The following is a 24,906-nucleotide window of genomic DNA, read 5'->3' as shown; positions in this document are numbered from 1 at the left end:
GGCTTTATGTATCTGTAATCTGGTAGGATGAAAAAGATCTTGGCTGTATGTATCAGTTATCTGGTAGGATGAAAAAGGTCATGTGGATGAAAAAGAGCTTGGCTGTATGAATCTGTAATCTGGTAGGATGAAAAAGAGCTTGGCTTTATGTATCTGTAATCTGGTAGGACGAAAAAGAGCTTGGCTTTATGTATCTGTGATCTGGTAGGATGAAAAGCGCTTGGCTTGATGTATCTGTAATCTGGTAGGATGAAAAAGAGCTTGTCTTTATGTATCTGTAATCTGGTAGGATGAAAAAGATCTTGGCTTTATGTATCTGTGATCTGGTAGGATGAAAAAAGCTTGGCTTTATGTATCTGTAATCTGGGAGGATGAAAAAGAGCTTGGCTGTATATATATCCGTAATCTGGTAGGATGAAAAAGAGCTTGGCTTTATGTATCTGTGATCTGGTAGGATGAAAGGAGCTTGGCTTTATGTATCTGTAATCTGGTAGGATCAAAAATAGCTTGGCTTATGTATCTGTAATCTGGTAGGATGAAAAAAAGCTTCGCTGTATTAATCTGTAATCTGGTAGGATGAAAAAGAGCTTGTCTTTATGTATCTGTAATCTGGTAGGATGAAAAAGAGCTTGGCTTTATGTATCAGTTATCTGGTAGGATGAAAAAGGTCATGTGACAAAACAACTGATGTAACATATTAACTCGTCTATATCTGTTCTGTTGCATAAAATTGTAAGTCATATCCACATTCTCTAACACCAATATTTGAAGTGAGGCCCACAAATCTTTATGCCTTGTTCTCATATCTTGTTAATCTTTCGCATGGATAAATGGGGATAGTAATATGATACAGAACTCGACATCATCTACCATCAATTTCCTGTTTTTGATTAACATTTAAAACATACCATCATATATAACTTTTACAGAGCGATTACTAGCAATATTTGTTTGGCTTGATACTATTAGATATCTCCTGTCTGACTTCATGTGTTACAAAAATACCTTCATTTTTTATAAAAAAAATAAAAAAATATTAACCTACAAAACTGTTACTTATGTTAGTTGTCAGGGATACCTACTCTTCTGTGTCGTCTATTTCCTCCACGTTTAGATCGACAGACGTCGCCTGGTCGTACAGATGTTGTAGCCACTGTTGGTCACCCATATCATCTCGCTGACTTAACGACATCATGAAATATCCGAAAGTGTTCAAAGTCGTCACAATTTTGTCACTGTTTAACTTTGTAGGTGAAATTAAACGAAAGACACACTCAAAGATTAATTAGAATCCACACTGAATTTTTACATTATTATTCATCCCATTACCAACCTCCATCTAGAAGTTCAGAGTTAATACTGTATTGTTAAAAGTAAGACACACACAAGATATTCCAAAGGTTTGCTGGTCGCAATTCACATCACAGCAGATTTTCCTCAAAGGATTATTTTTTTATCAAATCATGATTTCACACAATCTGTTGAATAGATATAAATATGTTAAAGATGAAACTCTTCATTAAGTTTCGAAGTTTTGTGTTTGACAACTTAATTATGATTCGAACACTTGGATAATTATATAACACAAAGAAGATGTAAAATCCTTGAAAATAACAGTCAGAAAATAAATTTTGTATACATTATAATTTAGAGTCCCTTAATAAATTCTCTACAGAAAAAACCCAACGAATGATAAAAAGTTTACAGAAAAATACCGAGTTTACAATGAAACACGTAGAAGTTCCAGGTAGAAGTTACACTGTGCTAATGACCCAGTAGTTTACCTCACTAATCATCTTACCAGATTTCACAGAGAACGTAATGTAACTCGGCTATAATCCAGTAAACAAACCCACAACAACATGCCTCAAATTTCTACCCTCCAAACGTCCTATAAGGTAGGAATTGGCCATAATTCCTCCCTCCGTAGCCTATACAGGTGGTACTCCCCGTGTTACAAGCCGATGATTTGCTCCACGTTTTGATTCCATGTGAGACCAAGAGATGTTTATTACAAGGAGCAGAGTTGTATAGATACATTTTTTGTTGAGAGAAAGTGTTATGTTGTTCTTTATTTAGAAAGCTTTGGGGTTATTTTTCTCCTGGTTACATCTACCAGCACCAACTATGTCAAGCATTTAGGCATCTGTCCGACCCTCCTTCCCCTAACCAAACTCCTTGGAAGTTATTACAATTACCTGACAACTTTTTAAAAGGACTCATGATTCGGAAAACTTTATCTGACAAACAGAAATTTTGGAAAACTATTCTACGACATTGAACACCTTGTTACACAACACAAGTTTATTACAACCGTTAGAAATCGTAGTGAAGAGGACTTAATTGGCACATGTTAACCACATGGTTTTTACATTTCAAAACAAATGAAACTTAATACTATATTTTCACATACAAAAGGTTTTAAAATTAAAATAAGCATTAGGTACAGACAGTATTTGACTCAGGAAGGAATATACAAGCATTGATTTCTATAGTTTAAAACTTCTAAAGTATTTAAGCATTAAACAACATTTGCATGTACTATTGAAAAAGCTGGGAAAATAAATTTATGGCTGTTTTGGCAGAGCTTAATTATTTTTCCGGCATACAAATAATATAATAATATACAAACATATGTTTATTATATCTTCTTCACCACATTAATTTAACTTAATGTATTTTTGTGACTAACACATGATCAGTCTCTACAAGGCACTGTAATGTGACCTAGATAATCATATGTTGTCACACAAAATGCTATCTAAAAAATTCAACTGAAAGTTTACTTATTTCACAGAACATGCAAAAATATAATCACAGCATTAAATTAAATTTCATTCATTTATCATTTGAGCAGAGGAAAGCAATAAAAAAACTGAATATTTGAAATGGATTTTATTTATTTGAGCACAAACATGCAAAAGTTTAATAAAAAAAAATCAAAAGAAATTTATATCATTTGACGACAGAAACGACAAGAGAGCAATCTGAAATATTCAAATAAAATTATATTTATTATACTGACAGGCAGAAATGCAATCTAAAATATTTAAATGAAATTTTATTTATTCCTCTAATGTACATGTGAAAGATAAACAGATTATCAGACTGGGAACACCCGAGTTAATGTGTGTTTGTTACCGTTATCAAACAAACACCAGTTTGTGTTACCATCAAGTGTTTTTTCACTCTTCATATACAGGAGCTGGGCTCAGTTATCATTTAGACAGGAGTAATTGTACGATCAACAGAGCCGGAGCCTCTGGGGAGATTATTCCTACAAACACACCGTTTACTGAGGTAGTAGTTCCCTTGTAACAACAGGCTCGGCCTCCACAGAGACCAGTAACTGTAGCTAGGGTACTTGTCTGCTACAATAGAAACAAACAGATGCTTACAGTACACAACAGACTGAAGCAGAAACAAATGACTTTCAGTAAACTTACAGAGTGAATCGAGAGTAGCAGAGAATACAAAAGATTGAACATGCATACAAGATGGATTGAGCTTATCATAGAGATCAGAAATCACTTATTACCATAAAAACAAGGAGTTCCTTGTTACTTAATTGATAAGGAGTCACTTGTTACCATAGAGATCAGAAGTCACTTGTTACCATAGAGATCAGAAGTCACTTGTTACCATAGAGATCAGAAGTCACTTGTTACCATATAGATATCAGAAATCACTTGTTACCATAGAGATCAGTAGTCACTTGTTACCATAGAGATCAGAAGTCACTTGTTACCATAGATATCAGAAGTCACTTGTTACCATAGAGATCAGTAGTCAATTGTTACCATAGAGATCAGATGTCACTTGTAACCATAAAGATCAGAAGTTACATGTTACCATAGAGATCACAAGTTACTTGTTACCATAGAGATCAGAAGTTACTTGTTACCATAGATATCAGAATTCACTTGTTACCATAGAGATCAGAAGTTACGTGTTACCATAGAGATCACAAGTTACTTGTTACCATAGAGATCAGAAGTCACTTGTTAACATAGATATCAGAATTCACTTGTTACCATAGAGATCACAAGTCACTTGTTACCATAGAGATTAGAAGTCACTTGTTACCATAGAGATCAGAAGTCACTTGTTACCATAGAGATCAGAAGTCACTTGTTACCATAGATATCAGAATTCACTTGTTAACATAGATATCAGAATTCACTTGTTACCATAGAGATCACAAGTCACTTGTTACCATAGAGATCAGTAGTCACTTGTTACCAGAGATCAGAAGCCACTTGAAACCATAGAGATCAGAAGTCACTTGTTACCATAGAGATCAGAAGTCACTTGTTACCATAGATATCAGAATTCACTTGTTAACATAGAGATCAGAAGTCACTTATTACCATAGAGATCAGTAGTCACTTGTTACCATAGATATCAGAATTCACTTGTTACCATAGAGATCAGAAGTCACTCGTTACCATAGAGATTAGAAGTCACTTGTTACCATAGAGATCAGAAGTCACTTGTTACCATAGAGATCAGAAGTCACTTGTTACCGTAGAGATCAGAAGTCACTTATTACCGTAGAGATCACAAGTCCCTTATTACCGTAGAGATCATAAGTCACTTGTTACCATAGAGATTAAAAGTCACTTGTAACCATAGAGATCAGAAGTCACTTGTTACCATAGATATCAGAATTCACTTGTTACCATAGATATCAGAATTCACTTGTTAACATAGATATCAGAATTCACTTGTTAACATAGATATCAGAAGTCACTTGTCACCATAGATATAAGAAGTCACTTGTTAACATAGATATCAGAAGTCACTTGTTAACATAGAGATCACAAGTCACTTGTTACCATATATATCAGAAGTCACTGGTTAATATAGAGATCACAAGTCACTTGTCACCATAGATATCAGAAGTCACTTGTTACCATAGATAAGTGAAGTCACTTGTTACCAAAGAGATCAGAAGCCACTTGAAACCATAGAGATCAGAAGTCACTTGTTACCATAGAGATCACAAGTCACTTGTTACCATAGATATCAGAAGTCACTTGTTACCATAGATATCAGAATTCAATTGTTAACATAGAGATCACAAGTCACTTGTCACCATAGATATCAGAAGTCACTTGTTACCATAGATATGTGAAGTCACTTGTTACCAAAGAGATCAGAAGCCACTTGAAACCATAGAGATCAGAAGTCACTTATTACCGTAGAGATCAGAAGTCACTTGTTACCATAGAGATCAGAAGTCACTTGTTACCATAGATATCAGAAGTCACTTGTTACCATAGATATCAGAAGTCACTTGTTACCATAGATATCAGAAGTCACTTGTTACCATAGATATCAGAAGTCACTTGTTACCATAGATATCAGAAGTCACTTGTTACCATAGATATCAGAAGTCACTTGTTACCATAGATATCAGAAGTCACTTGTTACCATAGATATCAGAAGTCACTTGTTACCATAGATATCAGAAGTCACTTGTTACCATAGATATCAGAAGTCACTTGTTACCATAGATATCAGAAGTCACTTGTTACCATAGATATCAGAAGTCACTTGTTACCATAGATATCAGAAGTCACTTGTTACCATAGATATCAGAAGTCACTTGTTACCATAGATATCAGAAGTCACTTGTTACCATAGATATCAGAAGTCACTTGTTACCATAGATATCAGAAGTCACTTGTTACCATAGATATCAGAAGTCACTTGTTACCATAGATATCAGAAGTCACTTGTTACCATAGATATCAGAAGTCACTTGTTACCATAGATATCAGAAGTCACTTGTTACCATAGATATCAGAAGTCACTTGTTACCATAGATATCAGAAGTCACTTGTTACCATAGATATCAGAAGTCACTTGTTACCATAGATATCAGAAGTCACTTGTTACCATAGATATCAGAAGTCACTTGTTACCATAGATATCAGAAGTCACTTGTTACCATAGATATCAGAAGTCACTTGTTACCATAGATATCAGAAGCCACTTGAAACCATAGAGATCAGAAGTCATTTGTTACCATAGATATCAGAAGTCACTTGTTACCATAGATATCAGAAGTCACTTATTACCGTAGAGATCAGAAGTCACTTATTACCGTAGAGATCAGAAGTCACTTGAAACCATAGAGATCAGAAGCCACTTGAAACCATAGAGATCAGAAGTCACTTGTTACCGTAGAGATCAGAAGTCACTTGTTACCGTAGAGATCAGAAGTCATTTGTTACCATAGATATCAGAAGTCACTTGATACCATAGATATCAGAAGTCACTTGTTATCATAGATATCAGAAGTCACTTGATACCATAGATATCAGAAGTCACTTGATACCATAGATATCAGAAGTCACTTGATACCATAGATATCAGAAGTCACTTATTAACATAGATATCAGAAGTCACTTATTAACATAGATATCAGAAGTCACTTGTTACCATAGATATCAGAAGTCACTTGTTACCATAGATATCAGTAGTCACTTGTTACCATAGAGATCACAATTTACTTGTTACCATAGATATCAGAAGTCACTTGTTACCATAGAGATTATAAGTTACTTGTTACCATAGTGATGGGAGGTTCCCATGTACATGGAACAGTTATTGAATATTAAAAAATATAAACAAGTTGTCATCAGATACTATCTTCTATTGCAGGAAAATTACAGAAACAACTCAGAATTCAATTAAACAACTCTTGTTGGATAACATACAAACTATTTTATATCATTATTAAATTTCTGTGTGGCAGACCCGTTGATGTAACCATAACAACCTTGCACCAGTGTATCATCATCTCCACACAAATTAATACAAGTTTACTGTGAGCAATATCTCTCTGTGCCAATTTGATTCAATTTGTGACCAATATTCAACCTCACGTTATTATCTGTTACATCAAAGATGTACTTTCAACACCAGCTGATCATCAATACCTGTTTCTATTTCCCCAAATAATATTATATACCACAAAGTCAATATAATCCCTGTGGACTAGTCCTTTTTTGTGTCTACCCATGCTGTACCTTATAACACTACTGGCCTCCGCTGAGCAACCTGATGTTACAATCATCTGATGGGTCGGATAGCAACAACAATCCCCGGAAATCAGCCAATCTCCTTGTCACATGATACTCGCAGCTTTTTGACAACAAAAGCCATCCTTAAAATTGTGATGGAGATTTCTCTGATTTCTTACCCAATTCGTTTATAATCAAACTGTTTCTAAGATAACAGAAAATTCAATTTCAGATTATTTCCTGATTCCCATTTATTGATAGTAACAAAGGTACAAATATGTCGTCAATTGTCAAGTTATGCAAGCTTTCGTTGTAGGACAAGTGACACTAATTTCATTCATTTACATCAAGGAAGAATAATCAGCTGTCTGTCATCGACCATCCATCACCCTGGGCCCAGTAGCCTCACCATCTGTCTCAAAAGTACACATTATACATTTGGTTATTTTCATGTACATTTCAAAATAAATAAAACCACTGAATGATTTTATGTTTGATAAACTGTTATCTTCAAATATATGTCAATCAATGTTAGATCTTCCTTTAAACTGTGTCACACAGCTAAATAATGTAAATAGCAATTCTCACAAAAACATATAGACATGTCATTTATTTTGCAAGGAGCATGCCAGAGGTGGGTAATAAGTCAAGGAATGAAAAAGCCTGGTAGCTGGCTCAGATTTCATGAATATACCATAACCTAGTAAATTCCTTAACTTAAACTTGTTAAAGAACCACCCGTATTACTGAACTTAAGGAAAGTTTCCTTATTTAAGATCATTTTTCTTGATTCAGCAAATGCTTTTCTCTGGGAAAACTTATGTTAAGGAATCTCATCAGGTTAAGGAATCTCATCAGGTTAAGGAATCTCATCAGGTTAAGGAATCTCATCAGGTTAAGGAATCTCATCAGGTTAAGGAATCTCATCAGGTTAAGGAATCTCATCAGGTTAAGGAATCTCATCAGGTTAAGGAATCTCATCAGGTTAAGGAATCTCATCAGGTTAAGGAATCTCATCAGGTTAAGGAATCTCATCAGGTTAAGGAATCTCATCAGGTTAAGGAATCTCATCAGGTTAAGGAATCTCATCAGGTTAAGGAATCTCATCAGGTTAAGGAATCTCATCAGGTTAAGGAATCTCATCAGGTTAAGGAATCTCATCAGGTTAAGGAATCTCATCAGGTTAAGGAATCTCATCAGGTTAAGGAATCTCATCAGGTTAAGGAATCTCATCAGGTTAAGGAATCTCATCAGGTTAAGGAATCTCATCAGGTTAAGGAATCTCATCAGGTTAAGGAATCTCATCAGGTTAAGGAATCTCATCAGGTTAAGGAATATTTGTGAAACTGATGCCAAGATAACAATATGGATCAATTTCTTGATGGAGAGTTTACTGTGTTACCATGCATACAAATTCATGCTAGGAGCTTTAAGGTCGTATGACACATTACTGTGAGATGTATATACCCTCTCCAAAAGTGTTTCAAAGTAAGACACTCTAAAATATCTTTTATAAATAGTAAATTGGTCTTTGTCAATTAGTTTGTGACACATTTAAATTGTTCAGAAAACTAAATGTATATCAAATATTAGATAAGATTAATTACAAAAATCTAAGGGAGATAACTGTAACATAAATCACAAATATGGAGCATGTACCCTGGTACTTACATTTTACAATCTATATAAAATACCAAAAGTCTTATACAAAGTTTTGGGATTAGCCTGAGGTACGTGTGATATTATTTTTCAAATACAGAGAAATTCACAATTACAGAATTGTAGGGTTCTGGGTAAAAGCAGTTTTAATGTGGCAGTGTTTTTATTTTTGTGATTTTGCGGTGACATCAATCTGCTGATTTAACACGGTTAGGAAAAAGTGACAAGTTACATGTAATGAGCACAACAATCTTAAAAAAACATAAAACTCAAAAGTGGGCAACTTGCAACTTAGAATAATGATTGATCAAGATTTTTAAGAAAAAATAGTTATTAATCATCATAGAAAAATAAAATTACAGATTTATCAATGTTGTTTGTTTTCTAGTTTCGTTCAGTAAACAGTGACTGTAATACACAGGATTACACCCAGCATTAAAATTTATCTCGCAATGGCAATACAGAAGGAATGTGTTTTATGTTCAAGAGATAGTGTACAAATAAAATTGATACGATATTGACATTCCTAGAAACACCGTCAAATTTGTTTCACTTACCCAACTGTTATTGGGCAATGTTAGTATGGTTGCTATGGTGATGAGCTAATGCAGTTTGCAGAGATAAGGCAGTTTTTTTCCCTAGTTTTATAGAAAAAACTTTCACAGAGCTAGCTTTTAATGGATTTGATGTTTGGGGGAGGTGCATATTGTTCTGATAAGGGGAAATCCATATTGGTATTTACAACTGGGAGACCTTTATTGTGATAAGATGTTAGAACTGGCATGCATAATGCTCACAGAAACGGCCTTCACTTTCCACAGCGTTGGGTGTATTTTGATTCCAGTACAGCAAACAACAAAAGAAAAACATGTCACATGAGGCTCCAAAGGACTGTGTATACCTCAAGATAACACAAATGTTTTTGTTACTCTCTACAGAGAGCGGACGGACCATATACATACTTTATATTTTTTACTTTTGGTCATCATGTTATTGGTTCTGAATTAAACTTCCCAAGAATTCACAATCAACTAACCTTACAAATCAAACATGAAAAGATTTCTCACAAAATACATGTACCATAAGATTTCAAATGCATATATTCAAAATTAAATTTGAAATTCATTTTTGGTCCTATACTTCATTTGAAATGTGTACAATTAATTGCCATGCACCCCTTCGATATTTGAATTTATCTTGGACAGTGCTAGTAAATTGGAAATCTACATTTACTGTAGTGATCAACGTGTGAAATCAAATCAGTTTTGAATACAAATTGAATACATAGGTTCTCATTAACATAAAATCACTGAATTTCATGCGGTCTCTATCTAACCAAACACCACCATCTTCATTTCTATACCAGGCATGGATTTTGAGAAATGTTATTGCGGAACTTATCAATAAGACCAATTTATTTCAGCAGGTGCATATCCCTCGTCACGTGGGAAACTCATTAAACAAACCAACATTGGAAGCAGCAAAATAAATTGTGTAATCATTTAATAGCCATTTACAATGATGTACACATAATTCTGTATCAATGTAATGACTAGTTTCATTTCAATCTCATTATTTTGATATGCCACTCAGAATATATTTGTCTTGGATTTCCGTGTTATGAGTACAGCAGTGCCTGAAGCTGAGGTAATGGTGGGGAACTTCGGATTCCTCAATACTGTATCTAAACCGCTTTATACTGTCTGGGGGTTACCTGTACTTGTTGGCTCATTCTGGTATCTCTATATGGTTAAATGTTCCTGTGACGGAATAAAGACAAAAGTTCCAATTTTCCTTACATTAACAGATAGTGTCTCTAGAAACATAAAGTCTACGATGACAGGTAGTCTCTCGTGAGACAGGTAGTTGACAATAAAAGTTGGTCTCTCTAGACAGGGAGTCAACCTTAAGGTAGCATACTGCCTTAAGTTTCCATTAGATGTAAGGTAACATACATCCTTAAGTCTCCCTGTCAATGTAAGGTAGCATACACCCTTAAGTCTCCATTATACAGTAAGGTATGTTGCATACATCCTTAAGTCTCCATTTCACATTAAGATAGCTAGCATACATCCTTAAGTCTCCATTTCACATTAAGATAGCTAGCATATAGCCTTAAGAAACGGTAATTAATTACTTTCTCTGAAAATTCCTGTATCATGAATACTTGTTGTATTTTTCAGAAACTGATATCCTGACTGTAAGGATTCAGTACACAGCTGCAAACAAGGGCGCCATATCTCTGATGCTTTACCTGAGACAGCAGTCCGGATGATCTCAAGATGATCGACCCATGTCTATTTGTTTAGAGATTTTGTTCTGTGAGGGATTTTATGTGTAGAACCATGACGTGCAGCACCATTGATTCCAATGACTTCTAATTCTATACTCAAACTTTAATTAACACTATTCATCACTGGATCCACATAAAATCCGTGGAGTCGTCAATGTAAGACTGTCGCACAAAACATTAACCCAGCAGCCAAACTAATCCGGCTCACCGAGTTCCTACATAAACCGAGGGCTTATTGACGACAATGAACAATTAACTGATATCCCACACCTTCAAACAAACATACACCTAATCACAACTTGCTGCAAAAATCCAAATCACTGCAAAAATTCCAATTAGCTAATATGATCTACAGCCAAATCATCAAAGACTGTAAACATCCAAAATTACCACTGACTGAAAATTAAACCCGCAAGTGTAAGCTTACGTAAACCTTTCGGATGACTATGTAACATCTCCTACATTATGGACACATTGCTGAAAATGAGATATCTATGCCAAAATATTTTACTTTTAACTTTTATTTCAGCATACTAACATCTTTTGCTGATTTGATAACAATTTACTCCTGTAATACAAAGCTATGTAATTTATTCCTGTAATACAAGCTATGTAATTTATTCCTGTAATACAAGCTATGTAATTTCCTCCTGTAATACAAGCTATTTAATTTCCTCCTGTAATACAGGCTATGTAATTTCCTCCTGTAATACAAGCTATGTAATTGCCTCCTGTAATACAGGCTATGTAATTTCCTCCTGTAATACAAGCTATGTAATTGCCTCCTGTAATACAGGCTATGTAATTTCCTCCTGTAATACAAGCTATGTAATTTACTCCCGTAATACAAGCTATGTAATTTCCTCCTGTAATACAGGCTATGTAATTTCCTCCTGTAATACAAGCTATGTAATTTTCTCCCGTAATACAAGCTATGTAATTTCCTCCCGTAATACAAGCTATGTAATTTCCTCCTGTAATGCAAGCTATGTAATTTCCTCCTGTAATACAAGCTATGTAATTGCCTCCTGTAATACAGGCTATGTAATTTCCTCCTGTAATACAAGCTATGTAATTGCCTCCTGTAATACAGGCTATGTAATTTCCTCCTGTAATACAAGCTATGTAATTGCCTCCTGTAATACAGGCTATGTAATTTCCTCCTGTAATACAAGCTATGTAATTGCCTCCTGTAATACAGGCTATGTAATTTCCTCCTGTAATACAAGCTATGTAATTTACTCCTGTAATACAAGGTATGTAATTTACTCCTGTAATACAAGCTATGTAATTTCCTCCTGTAATACAGGCTATGTAATTTCCTCCTGTAATACAAGCTATGTAATTTCCTCCTGTAATACAAGCTATGTAATTTACTCCTGTAATACAAGCTATGTAATTTACTCACACAAGTTCATGTCACAAGATGTTCTGGTGTAAAAATCAACCTGGCAGGCTCCATCACATTCCCAATACGTTGAAGATGGATAATGATGACATTTTCTGATGTGTATAAGGTAGTCAAGATCATTAAGATGTTTCTGTTTTGTGGGAGGCTTCAATCATCTTTATGATCAAGACTATGGATATTCAGAGGTGGGAAACATCATGTAGCCAATCAAATCAGCAAATGTTCATAAACTGCTTTTACACAGTTTAGGCTAATCACTCTCAATTATGCATATTTAATTCCCGAAAAGTGTTGCAATGATACCAAATGCAAAGCTTTGTTTCTCAGGGAATCTTGCAATAACTTAACAAAAAAGGTGTAAAACCCCAAATCATTGAATGACACAAAAACAGAAATGGCTAACAATATTTCAATTCAACAAACTTAGTGACTGATCATCAATACTTAAATATCTACAAACCATTAGTAAACAGACAACTTACCAAAGGATACAAACAGCTAAGGTACCAAAGGATACAAACAGCTGAGTTACCAAAGGATACAAACAGCTAAGTTACCAAAGGATACAAACAGCTAAGGTACCAAAAGATACAAACAGACAACTTACCAAAGGTTACAAACAGCTAAGTTACCAAAGGTTACAAACAGCTAAGGTACCAAAGGATACAAACAGCTAAGTTACCAAAGGATACAAATAGCTAAGTTACCAAAGGATACAAACAGCTAGGTTACCAAAGGATACAAACAGCTAAGTTACCAAAGGTTACAAACAGCTAAGTTACCAAAGGATACAAATAGCTAAGTTACCAAAGGATACAAACAGCTAAGTTACCAAAGGATACAAACAGCTAAGTTACCAAAGGTTGCAATTACCAAAATTACCAATGCTTTCAAACATGTAAATGGGTAGCAAAGGTAAACAAACATAATTCAAGATTGTTACTGGCAAATATCTAACACCACATCAACATCAGCTCTCCAGAGAAAAGTCATTGGTGAAAGTGATACAATGTGTAGTGAGAGGCCGTGCAGTCTACCGACTCTCCAACTCTCCTCAGTTTTCTATCTCGGAACTGACCATCAATAAACCATATGTAAGCCATCACATCGCGTTCACCCAGCAGCCCCGTATTGAGTCTCCGAGTCTTTGTTGGTCTATCTCTTTAGTCATGACATCGCCTGAAGGACACGGTGACAAGGAGAACAAAAACGCTTTATATTGGCCATTTTCTAAATATCCTTGCATACAACGAAAAAAAGGTCAAGCCCAGGACATTCCTGTTCCTTGATCTAGGACGCAATAAGGACAAATGGCAATATTTCAAATCTTAAGTGATAGATGGGCCTGACTTGGCCATAGTTAAATGACTAATAATGCAAGCTTCCATCAGATAGGGCTGAAAATGTAATATTAGGTTTCTATGGGGGAAGGTCAATCATATAGATGACTGTGATTTACAGAGCATTTTCAATCTTACAACATCAATAGATGGCAGAGATATGGAGTTAACATCTTCTGCTACATGACGTGTGTCTCTTAACAGGGTCGGCGAAGTGTATCTGTCCTAACAGGGTCGGCGACGTGTATCTGTCCTAACAGGGTCGGCGACGTGTATCTGTCCTAACAAGGTCGGCGACGTGTATCTGTCCTAACAGGGTCGGCGATATATCTGCATTTGTAATGTTTACCGGGTAAATGTACATCATCAAGGAAATTAGTTACTGATTGTAATTAAAGGGAGATAAATCTAACATAATTTTAAAAAAGAAGATTACATTTCAAATTTTAAAATCAGTTGAAGACATAACTTGAGGTAAAATTAAACAGCAAAGTGACATTCAAAGAAGATATCAACGGAATCACAGAATCAGGTAAAATTAAAGAAAATCTATGTAATTACCTGACTTCGATTAATAACAAAAATGATATAAATTAAAGGCAATGTTAATATGTATTTATCAAATTATTACTAACATGAATATCCAAAAATGATTCCTTGCATTATTAAATAATTTGTTTTTAAAAACCTTTATTTTTTGAAAAGCAAATTCTGAAAAGGAGTTCAGTCAATCCTAAGAGGAAGACAAAATCGTTTAACTTTGGAAGTTGATTTTTCATTTTTTGAGTTTGTATAGGTGAAATGTTAACAGGTAAGAAATAGATATAGCCATCGGCACAGACACTGTAAACAGAGCAGTCAGCACAGACACTGTTAACATAGCCGTCAGCACAGACACTGTTAACATAGCCTTCAGCACAGACATGGTTAACATAGCAATCAGCACAGACACTGTTAACATAGCCTTCAGCACAGACACGGTTAACATAGCCGTCGGCACAGACACTTTTAACATAGCCGTCAGCACAGACACTGTTAACATAGCCGTCAGCACCGACACTGTAAACAGAGCAGTCAGCACAGACACTGTTAACATAGCCGTCAGCACAGACACTGTTAACATAGCCTTCATCACAGACATGGTTAACATAGCAATCAGCACAGACACTGTTAACATAGCATTCAGCACAGACATGGTTAACATAGCTGTCGGCACAGACACTGTAAACATAGCCATCGGCACAGACACTGTTAACATAGCCGTCGGCACAGACACTGTTAACATAGCCTTCAGCACAGACATGGTTAACATAGCTATCAGCACAGACACTGTTAACATAGCCTTCAGCACAGACATGGTTAACATAGCCGTCAGCACAGACACTGTTAACATAGCCGTCAGCACAGACACGTTAACATAGCTGTCAGCACAGACACTGTTAACATAGCTGTCAGCACAGACACTGTTAACACAGCCGACAGGACAGACACTGTTAACATAGCTATCAGCACAGACACTGTTAACAAAGCCGTCAGCACAGACACTGTTAACATAGCCTTCAGCACAGACACGGTTAACATAGCCATCAGCACAGACACTGTTTACATAGCCGACAGCACAGAGACTGTTAACATAGCAATCAGCACAGACACTGTTAACATAGACGTCAGCACAGACACTGTTAACATAGCCGTCAGCACAGACACTGTTAACATAGCCATCAGCACAGACACTGTTAACATAGCCGACAGCACAGACACTGTTAACATAGCCGTCAGTACCGATACTGTTAACATAGCCGTCAGCACAGACACTGTTAACATAGCCGTCAGCACAGACACTGTTAACATAGCCGTCAGCACAGACACTGATAACTTAGCAATCAGCACAGACACTGATAACATAGCCGTCAGCACAGACACTGTTTACATAGCCGACAGCACAGAGACTGTTAACATAGCAATCAGCACAGACACTGTTAACATAGCCGTCAGCACAGACACTGTTAACATAGCCGTCAGCACAGACACTGTTAACATAGCCGTCAGCACAGACACTGTTAACATAGCCGTCAGCACAGACACTGTTAACATAGCCGTCAGCACAGACACTGTTAACATAGCCGTCAGCACAGACACTGTTAACATAGCCGTCAGCACAGACACTGTTAACATAGCCGTCAGCACAGACACTGTTAACATAGCCGTCAGCACAGACACTGTTAACATAGCCGTCAGCACAGACACTGTTAACATAGCCGTCAGCACAGACACTGTTAACATAGCCGTCAGCACAGACACTGTTAACATAGCCGTCAGCACAGACACTGTTAACATAGCCGTCAGCACAGACACTGTTAACATAGCCGTCAGCACAGACACTGTTAACATAGCCGTCAGCACAGACACTGTTAACATAGCCGTCAGCACAGACACTGTTAACATAGCCGTCAGCACAGACACTGTTAACATAGCCGTCAGCACAGACACTGTTAACATAGCCGTCAGCACAGACACTGTTAACATAGCCGTCAGCACAGACACTGTTAACATAGCCGTCAGCACAGACACTGTTAACATAGCCGTCAGCACAGACACTGTTAACATAGCCGTCAGCACAGACACTGTTAACATAGCCGTCAGCACAGACACTGTTAACATAGCCGTCAGCACAGACACTGTTAACATAGCCGTCAGCACAGACACTGTTAACATAGCCGTCAGCACAGACACTGTTAACATAGCCGTCAGCACAGACACTGTTAACATAGCCGTCAGCACAGACACTGTTAACATAGCCGTCAGCACAGACACTGTTAACATAGCCGTCAGCACAGACACTGTTAACATAGCCGTCAGCACAGACACTGTTAACATAGCCGTCAGCACAGACACTGTTAACATAGCCGTCAGCACAGACACTGTTAACATAGCCGTCAGCACAGACACTGTTAACATAGCCGTCAGCACAGACACTGTTAACATAGCCGTCAGCACAGACACTGTTAACATAGCCGTCAGCACAGACACTGTTAACATAGCCGTCAGCACAGACACTGTTAACATAGCCGTCAGCACAGACACTGTTAACATAGCCGTCAGCACAGACACTGTTAACATAGCCGTCAGCACAGACACTGTTAACATAGCCGTCAGCACAGACACTGTTAACATAGCCGTCAGCACAGACACTGTTAACATAGCCGTCAGCACAGACACTGTTAACATAGCCGTCAGCACAGACACTGTTAACATAGCCGTCAGCACAGACACTGTTAACATAGCCGTCAGCACAGACACTGTTAACATAGCCGTCAGCACAGACACTGTTAACATAGCCGTCAGCACAGACACTGTTAACATAGCCGTCAGCACAGACACTGTTAACATAGCCGTCAGCACAGACACTGTTAACATAGCCGTCAGCACAGACACTGTTAACATAGCCGTCAGCACAGACACTGTTAACATAGCCGTCAGCACAGACACTGTTAACATAGCCGTCAGCACAGACACTGTTAACATAGCCGTCAGCACAGACACTGTTAACATAGCCGTCAGCACAGACACTGTTAACATAGCCGTCAGCACAGACACTGTTAACATAGCCGTCAGCACAGACACTGTTAACATAGCCGTCAGCACAGACACTGTTAACATAGCCGTCAGCACAGACACTGTTAACATAGCCGTCAGCACAGACACTGTTAACATAGCCGTCAGCACAGACACTGTTAACATAGCCGTCAGCACAGACACTGTTAACATAGCCGTCAGCACAGACACTGTTAACATAGCCGTCAGCACAGACACTGTTAACATAGCCGTCAGCACAGACACTGTTAACATAGCCGTCAGCACAGACACTGTTAACATAGCCGTCAGCACAGACACTGTTAACATAGCCGTCAGCACAGACACTGTTAACATAGCCGTCAGCACAGACACTGTTAACATAGCCGTCAGCACAGACACTGTTAACATAGCCGTCAGCACAGACACTGTTAACATAGCCGTCAGCACAGACACTGTTAACATAGCCGTCAGCACAGACACTGTTAACATAGCCGTCAGCACAGACACTGATAACATAGCCATCAGCACAGACACTGATAACATAGCCGTCAGCACAGACACTGTTAACATAGCCGTCAGCACAGACACTGTTAACATAGCCGTCAGCACAGACACTGATAACATAGCCGTCAGCACAGAAACTGTTTACACTTCCACTGTACAGAAGCTAAGATCTCTAATCCCATTAGTACTCTAGATCTTCAGTTTTTAAATTCAACTCCTTTCTTATTCCACAGCTTTTTTTTATTGAAAAGAATGGAGTTTCAAAACTGATAGTTTGATGCTAATTGGATTGACATATAATGGGTGTTTAAACAAGTTAAGTTCTTGTATCATGCTACCGACTGACCCAGGTCTCCAGCAGACTTACAGATATCCAATGTCTGTCCCAAAAGGCAGGCTTCAACTACAGCAATTAATTAACACAAAATGGCAAGTCCTCCTCTTTTCCCTTCACGGGGCGGATGTATGTGTACGTCACAAAGGATCCTCGTGGGGCCACAACAAGCCGATTGTCTACGGTTCTGTGGCAGTGCTATGGTGGCTCCGATATCCCTGCTGGTCTAGGACACAGCCAATTCTTACTTATTTATGTAGCTCATCATTGTAGTTATTGGGTCAGACTAAACATTTCCCTTGGATTAATTTGGACCATATTGATGACCAGTGGAGGTCTTCTTCACTCTTTAAAAAGTCACTTATTATAGAAAGGGGACCTCTATAGACAGGTGTTTATCAGAGAAGTGACCTCTGTAGACAGGTGTTTAACAGAGAAGTGACCTTTATAGACAGGTGTTTATCACAGAGAAGTGACCTCTATAGACAGGTGTTTATCAGAGAAGTGACATATATAGACAGGTGTTTATCACAGAGAAGAGACTTCTATAGACAGGTGTTTATCACAGAGAAGTGACTTCTATAGACAGGTGTTTATCACAGAGAAGTGACTTCTATAGACAGGTGTTTATCACAGAAAAGTGACATCTATAGACAGGTGTTTATCACAGAGAAGTGACTTCTATAGACAGGTGTTTATCACAGAGAAGTGACTTCTATAGACAGGTGTTTAACAGAGAAGTGACCTCTATAGACAGGTGTTTATCACAGAAAAGCGATCTCTATAGACAGGTGTTTATCACAGAGAAGTGACATTTGTATACAAGTATATCTTACATAAGTGGTCCTTATTGACAAGGTATAGTTAGGTGACACTAGTAGACAGGCAATTGTTGGTGAATGACTTCCTATCCCTAACAATTATTTTTGTTGTAGATATGTGACACTTGTAGTACAGTTTTACAAGTTATGAAATTCTGCTACCAGAAATAAGCCTGTTTTGGCATTGCTAAAGTTCTGTCCATTTTGCTAAAAGTCTGGTGGTTAAATGTTGGTTTGTCTGGTGTTAGTCTGCTCTAAGTCAACCTTAGAGTCTCAGTGTCCTCTGTCTTGTAATACACAGCACTGTATCCATGCATTCTCCATGCATTTATAGTACTCACACAATGAATGAAATATCATTTGCTTCAGTTTTGTCATAATTTCCTTTTCATATTTCATCTGACTTGTAGCATGAACATGAAATTTAACCAAAAATCAGTTTTTTTTGAACTTGCAGTAAGTCACAGATTTAAGCCTGTACAAATAATTTTTACATTTGATATGTTTAAGAACTGGCAAAAGGATATGATATTAACAGGAATTCTTGTAAAATCACAGGATTTACAAACACATTTTATTACATACATAAAGGAAACGATGTTGTAAAACATGATAATAAGAGAGCATGATAATAACAGAAACATGATATTAAGCAAAATGACATAAAGTAGAATTAACTTTATATCAATGCTCAAAACATCCCAATTTTTTACAGTACTCCATCACGATTCACTATTTTTTGTCTGATATTGATTTATCTAAAATATAATTCTGAAGAGTAAAATTGCTTTTGACATGCACAACAACTTGTAAAGTGATGAATTGCCTTTTCATTCTCTGTTGAAAGTTTGATTTGAGAATCCATAAAATGATTCCGATTTTAAAACTACCCAATGCTTCCCAGCATTACTCTGATAACAATATGAATATTTTATTTCTTTGAAAAAATATGAGAAGCATCTGCCGCGGAGTTTTAACCCTATGATCTCAGCCCCCTCATTTCTCACCACAGGTCTGCAAAATGTCAGGCACATTTTTACATTCATGCAAATTAAATAAGTGTCAAGTCAGATGTGCAATAATTAACCTCTGTTGAGTTGAGTCAGATAAAAAATAAAAAATAAATTTGCAGCAAGGCTGCACTTTTACCAGCGTTATCTTGCTCCTGGTAACAATATTATATTTGATCCTAACAAAATTTACTGAGACAACTGATTCAATGTACATTATATCGTTGGGGACCATACAGGGTAATTACGGCCCTTATATTTACTAGAATGTCTGGGTGGCGCAGTGGATAGCACACTTGCCTTTCACCAAGGAGGCTGTGGTTTAATTCCGTGATCGGACGTAAAAAGGTATAAGGGGTCATCTGCCCGATCACGAGGGTTTTCTCCGGGTACTTCAGCTTCCTCCCACATTTAGATCTCCCATGTGCTAACATCCGGGGCAACAAGAGTGATCAATATAAGCTGAAATGACTTATTTCATAATTGTTATAAAATAAATTAAATTAAATTTACTAAGAATAATGAGAAATATGATGACCTGTGAAATCTTGAGTGACAGTTGTATACCAGTCTCCCAAACAGTTCCTCCATATTAATTTTGAAAGCTACCAAACACCTGTACCATGAAATTTCTATCCTTCTACCCCTTACCCTGATGCATTCTACCCCTGACAACCCCCAATGTTTTCAATGATAGAAACTACATTTGTAAAAATATTATTACATATACAATATAGAATATATCTCAATTCAAGCATTTTTTTTGTTATTTCTTTTTTAATTTTATGTTTAATAAATTATTCTGTCATAAAGGATAAGGATATGTACTACCTTTACCTAGCAGATATAGGTAAGAGTTGTCTCCCATATTTCTTTAGAGGGTAACCCTCTTGTCGATCAACATCCGTGCGACATCCTGACTTCTGATCATTACTTATATAATTATTTTTTTATTTAGTGGTCTGACACATCTTTCCCATTACGTCAGGAGTTGAACCTGCATCCATCAGCACACAAGCACTCAAACTAGGATTTAAACCTCAGCACACAAGCACCCAAACTAGGATTTAAACCTCAGCACACAAGCACTCAAACTAGGATTTAAACCTCAGCACACAAGCACTCAAACTAGGATTTAAACCTCAGCACACAAGCACTCAAACTAGGATTTAAACCTCAGCACACAAGCACTCAAACTAGGATTTAAACCTCAGCACACAAGCACTCAAACTAGGATTTAAACCTCAGCACACAAGCACTCAAACTAGGATTTAAACCTCAGCACCCAAGCACTCAAACTAGGATTTAAACCTCAGCACACAAGCACTCAAACTAGGATTTAAACCTCAGCACCGATTAATTGACTTCATAAAGCTTATATTTATTTGTGTCCTATCATTATTCCAACCCTATATAGACACATCCAGATCACTGACTATATAATGCTTACATTTATTCAATCTCTAATATATATTTTGAAGTTCAAATCAAATTACTCCAATGGTCAGGAGCCTGTTCCAACCATCATAGGTGGGATTTAACACTAAACACTCTAAACGGCGCAACAACATTCCGAAAAATCTGGTCCTCAGGATGGGATTAAAACAATACTGAACACCCTAATCTACAATACTGGGATTCAAAATCATTCAATAACATAAACCTCATGACAATATTTCTCATGACTAGGATTCAACACTCCATACCTCACAACCAAGACTCAAACAACGATGAATACCGCGACCTTGTGCCCTACTCATGACAAATTGGTGTTTATTTTAAGTTGGTCGACTAAAGAACAATATAACACAGGATGACATCAATGCCTGACCTTAATCAGGAACCCCCAACTAACTAGCACTTAAATTTAGACCTAATGAAAAAATGGTGTTTTGGAATTAAAACCCAGCCCTAAATAAACGCATTGTATTGATTTTCAAATAAGAGTCACATTAAAGAGACAACTGAATACTGTAAATATTCCATTCCAAACTCCTTAAAGTTTCGTGAGGAACCTCAAATCAATAATAACATCTCATAAAAAACCAGTAAAGGTCTTTTTTCACAAAACTTTGCCCGAGATTTCTAAAAAGCAATTACCCTTTCAGGCTCCATGATCTCTATTTCGGGTCATGTTGAGATTTGGTACTGTATGTATACACATTCTAAAACTAATCTTTTACAAAGGCAAGACATTTCTCAACAGGGAACTTTTCATAAGAAAAGAATCATCCATAAATTTTCTTCCTGAATGACAGAACATAAAATAGAGTAGGTAATTAAAAACCAAACTTATAGTTTTCATATTAACACATCTGACCAAGGTGACACTAAATATGGACATTGATTATTCAAATGATTCAACATCAAAGTCATTTACTACATCAAGCTACAGAATGTAAAGCATGGTTCTTGGACTAACAGTTTTGTAGAAGATATTTTTTTTAAAGATTTGAAGACATTGAAACCATATGACCTTGGAAGTGTGGCAAGGTTATTTTTCTACGACTTTAAGAACTGTCAAACCCAGTAATCTACAGGAAAATTGCCATGATAAAGTGTTCCACTTCGTAGACACTAATACATTTAACTCCCGTGATCTTCTTTGAAAGCAGGCGCGTAACAACCTATGTAGCAAAAAAGCCCGGGCTTACACATCATATTTGACAAAAAAACACCCCAAAAAATCCCGCAACATAGTTTATATGATATAAAATATTAAAAAGCAATGACAGGTGTTTTGTATCTGCTATAAAGACCGCCAACTAAAATGCTTCGTTGCAATCAAAGTCTCTACCAAATGTAGAACTGAGTGTAGAATATTCATTCGGCGTGGTAGTTTTTTACCGCTTTTATAAATATAAAGGGAACAATATGGTAGCCTGGCTTCAATCATTCGACATGGTAACCGTGCCAGTGCAACTCGAGCTATGCAAATTATTGGTATACACATAGTACTCACATAGTACCCCCCCGCCCTGTGAAACAAACTGTTCCTATGTTTTTTATCCCCTTTATTAATACAAAATACATATGAAGGGAAGGAATGGTAATAAACCATGGCTTTATATTTTACATTGACCAGTATATCGGTTCTTATGTACATAATGTTAAACTATTCCTAGTGCTAGCTTGTGATACTAGTCTCATATCCCTGCGCAACCGGAGTCACAGTCGCGAGGAGAAACGTCACAAGAAGAGAGAAACTCTAACAACAACTATCCCAAAATCCACATGATTTTAGATTTTTCTTTTCCGTAGAATAATGTTACCGAACTCCATAACAGAATTGGCGTAGATGAGTACTAACCTACGTATCCAAAAAAAAGCAAAATATTTGTAAAATAATAGGGGAAAAGAATATTTTCTTGTTTTAAAATGGCCGTTGAAACTGGCGCCAGAACACGGGAGAACGCGTCTTAGGCGTTCTAGAAAACAAAATTCTCCTGGGGGGGTGGGGGTGGGGGGGACACCCCAGATGAGAGGGGAAAAAACCCTCCCATATCCTCCCCCTTCTCGCGCTGCGCACTTCGGGGTGCTGCTTTCGGCACCACACTTCATAATTGGGCTTACACATTGAAAACCCGTTTGTTACGCCCCTGGAAAGTGAGTTGAAGTCATATGTATGAACACATTAGATAGCCCCCTTAATTACAACTGCTAGTGCAACTCCATGACTTAAGATGTAACATTCTGAAGACGTTCAGACAATGGAAGCTGCATCACTGTATACAGGCCCACAGGTTCTCAATGCCAGGTGACCTGACAGTGACAAGACCTCATTTATGTCATATCTTCTGTAAAAGCCAGTGAAAATAAATAATTTGATTATTCAATAAAATAACAATACAATTCCCAACAAATGCCATGTTTGTGTCATAGTTCAATATTGCAAACCTATCCTAGACCTTTTAATTAATTTCAAAGTCATAAGACGATAATTAATCAGACAATAGTTTTTTTTGGATCAAAGAGGGCAGTACCCTGCACATGTAACTACCATGCCAGTGTGCATGTTTGTGGTACATCACTGATTAGTCTCCATGGCAACTGAACCTAAGTCATTACACTCAACAATGGCCATACCCCAAAACCTGACACACATATCATTTCACTGGCATCAACCCGTGTGTATCTAAAAAGGGTACACACAATGGATTCTTCCACTGGGGCCAACCTGGGTGTGCTTAAATTGTTCAACTAACAGGACTGACACAGGGGCAAATTTTCAACTGGTAAGTTAACATCTTTCACTGGAGCAAACCTTTATGTATGTTTGTTTATGATCCAGTTACAGTACTTTCTAGGTACTGTAGGGTTGACCTACATCTTCAAGTTAAAATAGGACACTTCAGAAGTGACATACCCCTTGTGACCTCTCGTGACCTCTCGTGACCATTTATTTTTGCCATACCATGACTTTGGATGGGGAGCCTGACATATAACAGATAAAACAATCATAAAACCATTCACGTACATAGGATAATTCCACTGGGGCTAACATAGACACACCTAAATCAGTTACATGGCCATGGATGGTATAGAAATAAAAGCAGTATGAAGACATAGAATTCTAAATTTACAAAGAAGTCAACCAGAGAACTTACAGAACTACAAACTGACTTTGGCAAAGATGGATTTGTTCTTGCAGAACTTCATTGGAACAGAACTTTAGTATTCCAACTGATAATTTGCACGTATCTTCAGAACAAAGATATAAACAAACAAGTATGCTTTATATACTGCTCTTTGGAGAAAATCTCGAAAGAAAGTATACTAATATGGGTCACCGTGAGTTTGAATTTAATAAATTGACAACAGAATCAACCTTTTTTTTTGCTTTTTCAAAATTTGTCATATCTTTAAAATTACATTTCAATTGTAAAAACACAACAGTGTCTACAATATTAAGTGTATGTTTCTT

At 37.0% G+C, this 24,906-nt stretch overlaps 1 protein-coding gene across 6 annotated transcripts in view; it reads right to left on the bottom strand.

Moving 5' to 3' along the window:
* LOC110463904 (cAMP-specific 3',5'-cyclic phosphodiesterase 4C-like) overlaps positions 1-24,906 on the bottom strand; it is a 382,464-nt gene that overhangs the window by 220,950 nt on the left and 136,608 nt on the right. Inside the window, exons 1-2 of one of the 6 annotated variants that reach the window (XM_021518833.1) lie at positions 1,867-1,959; positions 1,083-1,243 (exon numbers count right to left, since the gene is read on the bottom strand). The exons of 4 other annotated variants lie outside the window; for them this stretch is intronic. In XM_021518833.1, the coding sequence (XP_021374508.1) occupies positions 1,083-1,195 (113 nt within the window). In that variant the 5' untranslated portion in view covers positions 1,196-1,243; positions 1,867-1,959. Of the gene's footprint in view, positions 1-1,082; positions 1,492-1,866; positions 1,960-24,906 lie in introns of those variants that run through there. One more of the 6 variants, XM_021518832.1, reaches the window with a different exon arrangement.

This window comes from Mizuhopecten yessoensis, unplaced genomic scaffold (genome assembly GCF_002113885.1).
Source record: "Mizuhopecten yessoensis strain PY_sf001 unplaced genomic scaffold, ASM211388v2 scaffold10941, whole genome shotgun sequence".
NCBI lineage: Eukaryota > Metazoa > Mollusca > Bivalvia > Pectinida > Pectinidae > Mizuhopecten > Mizuhopecten yessoensis.
The sequence above is the reverse complement of the archived record's forward strand: the minus strand, read 5'-3'. Positions and strand labels throughout refer to the sequence as shown.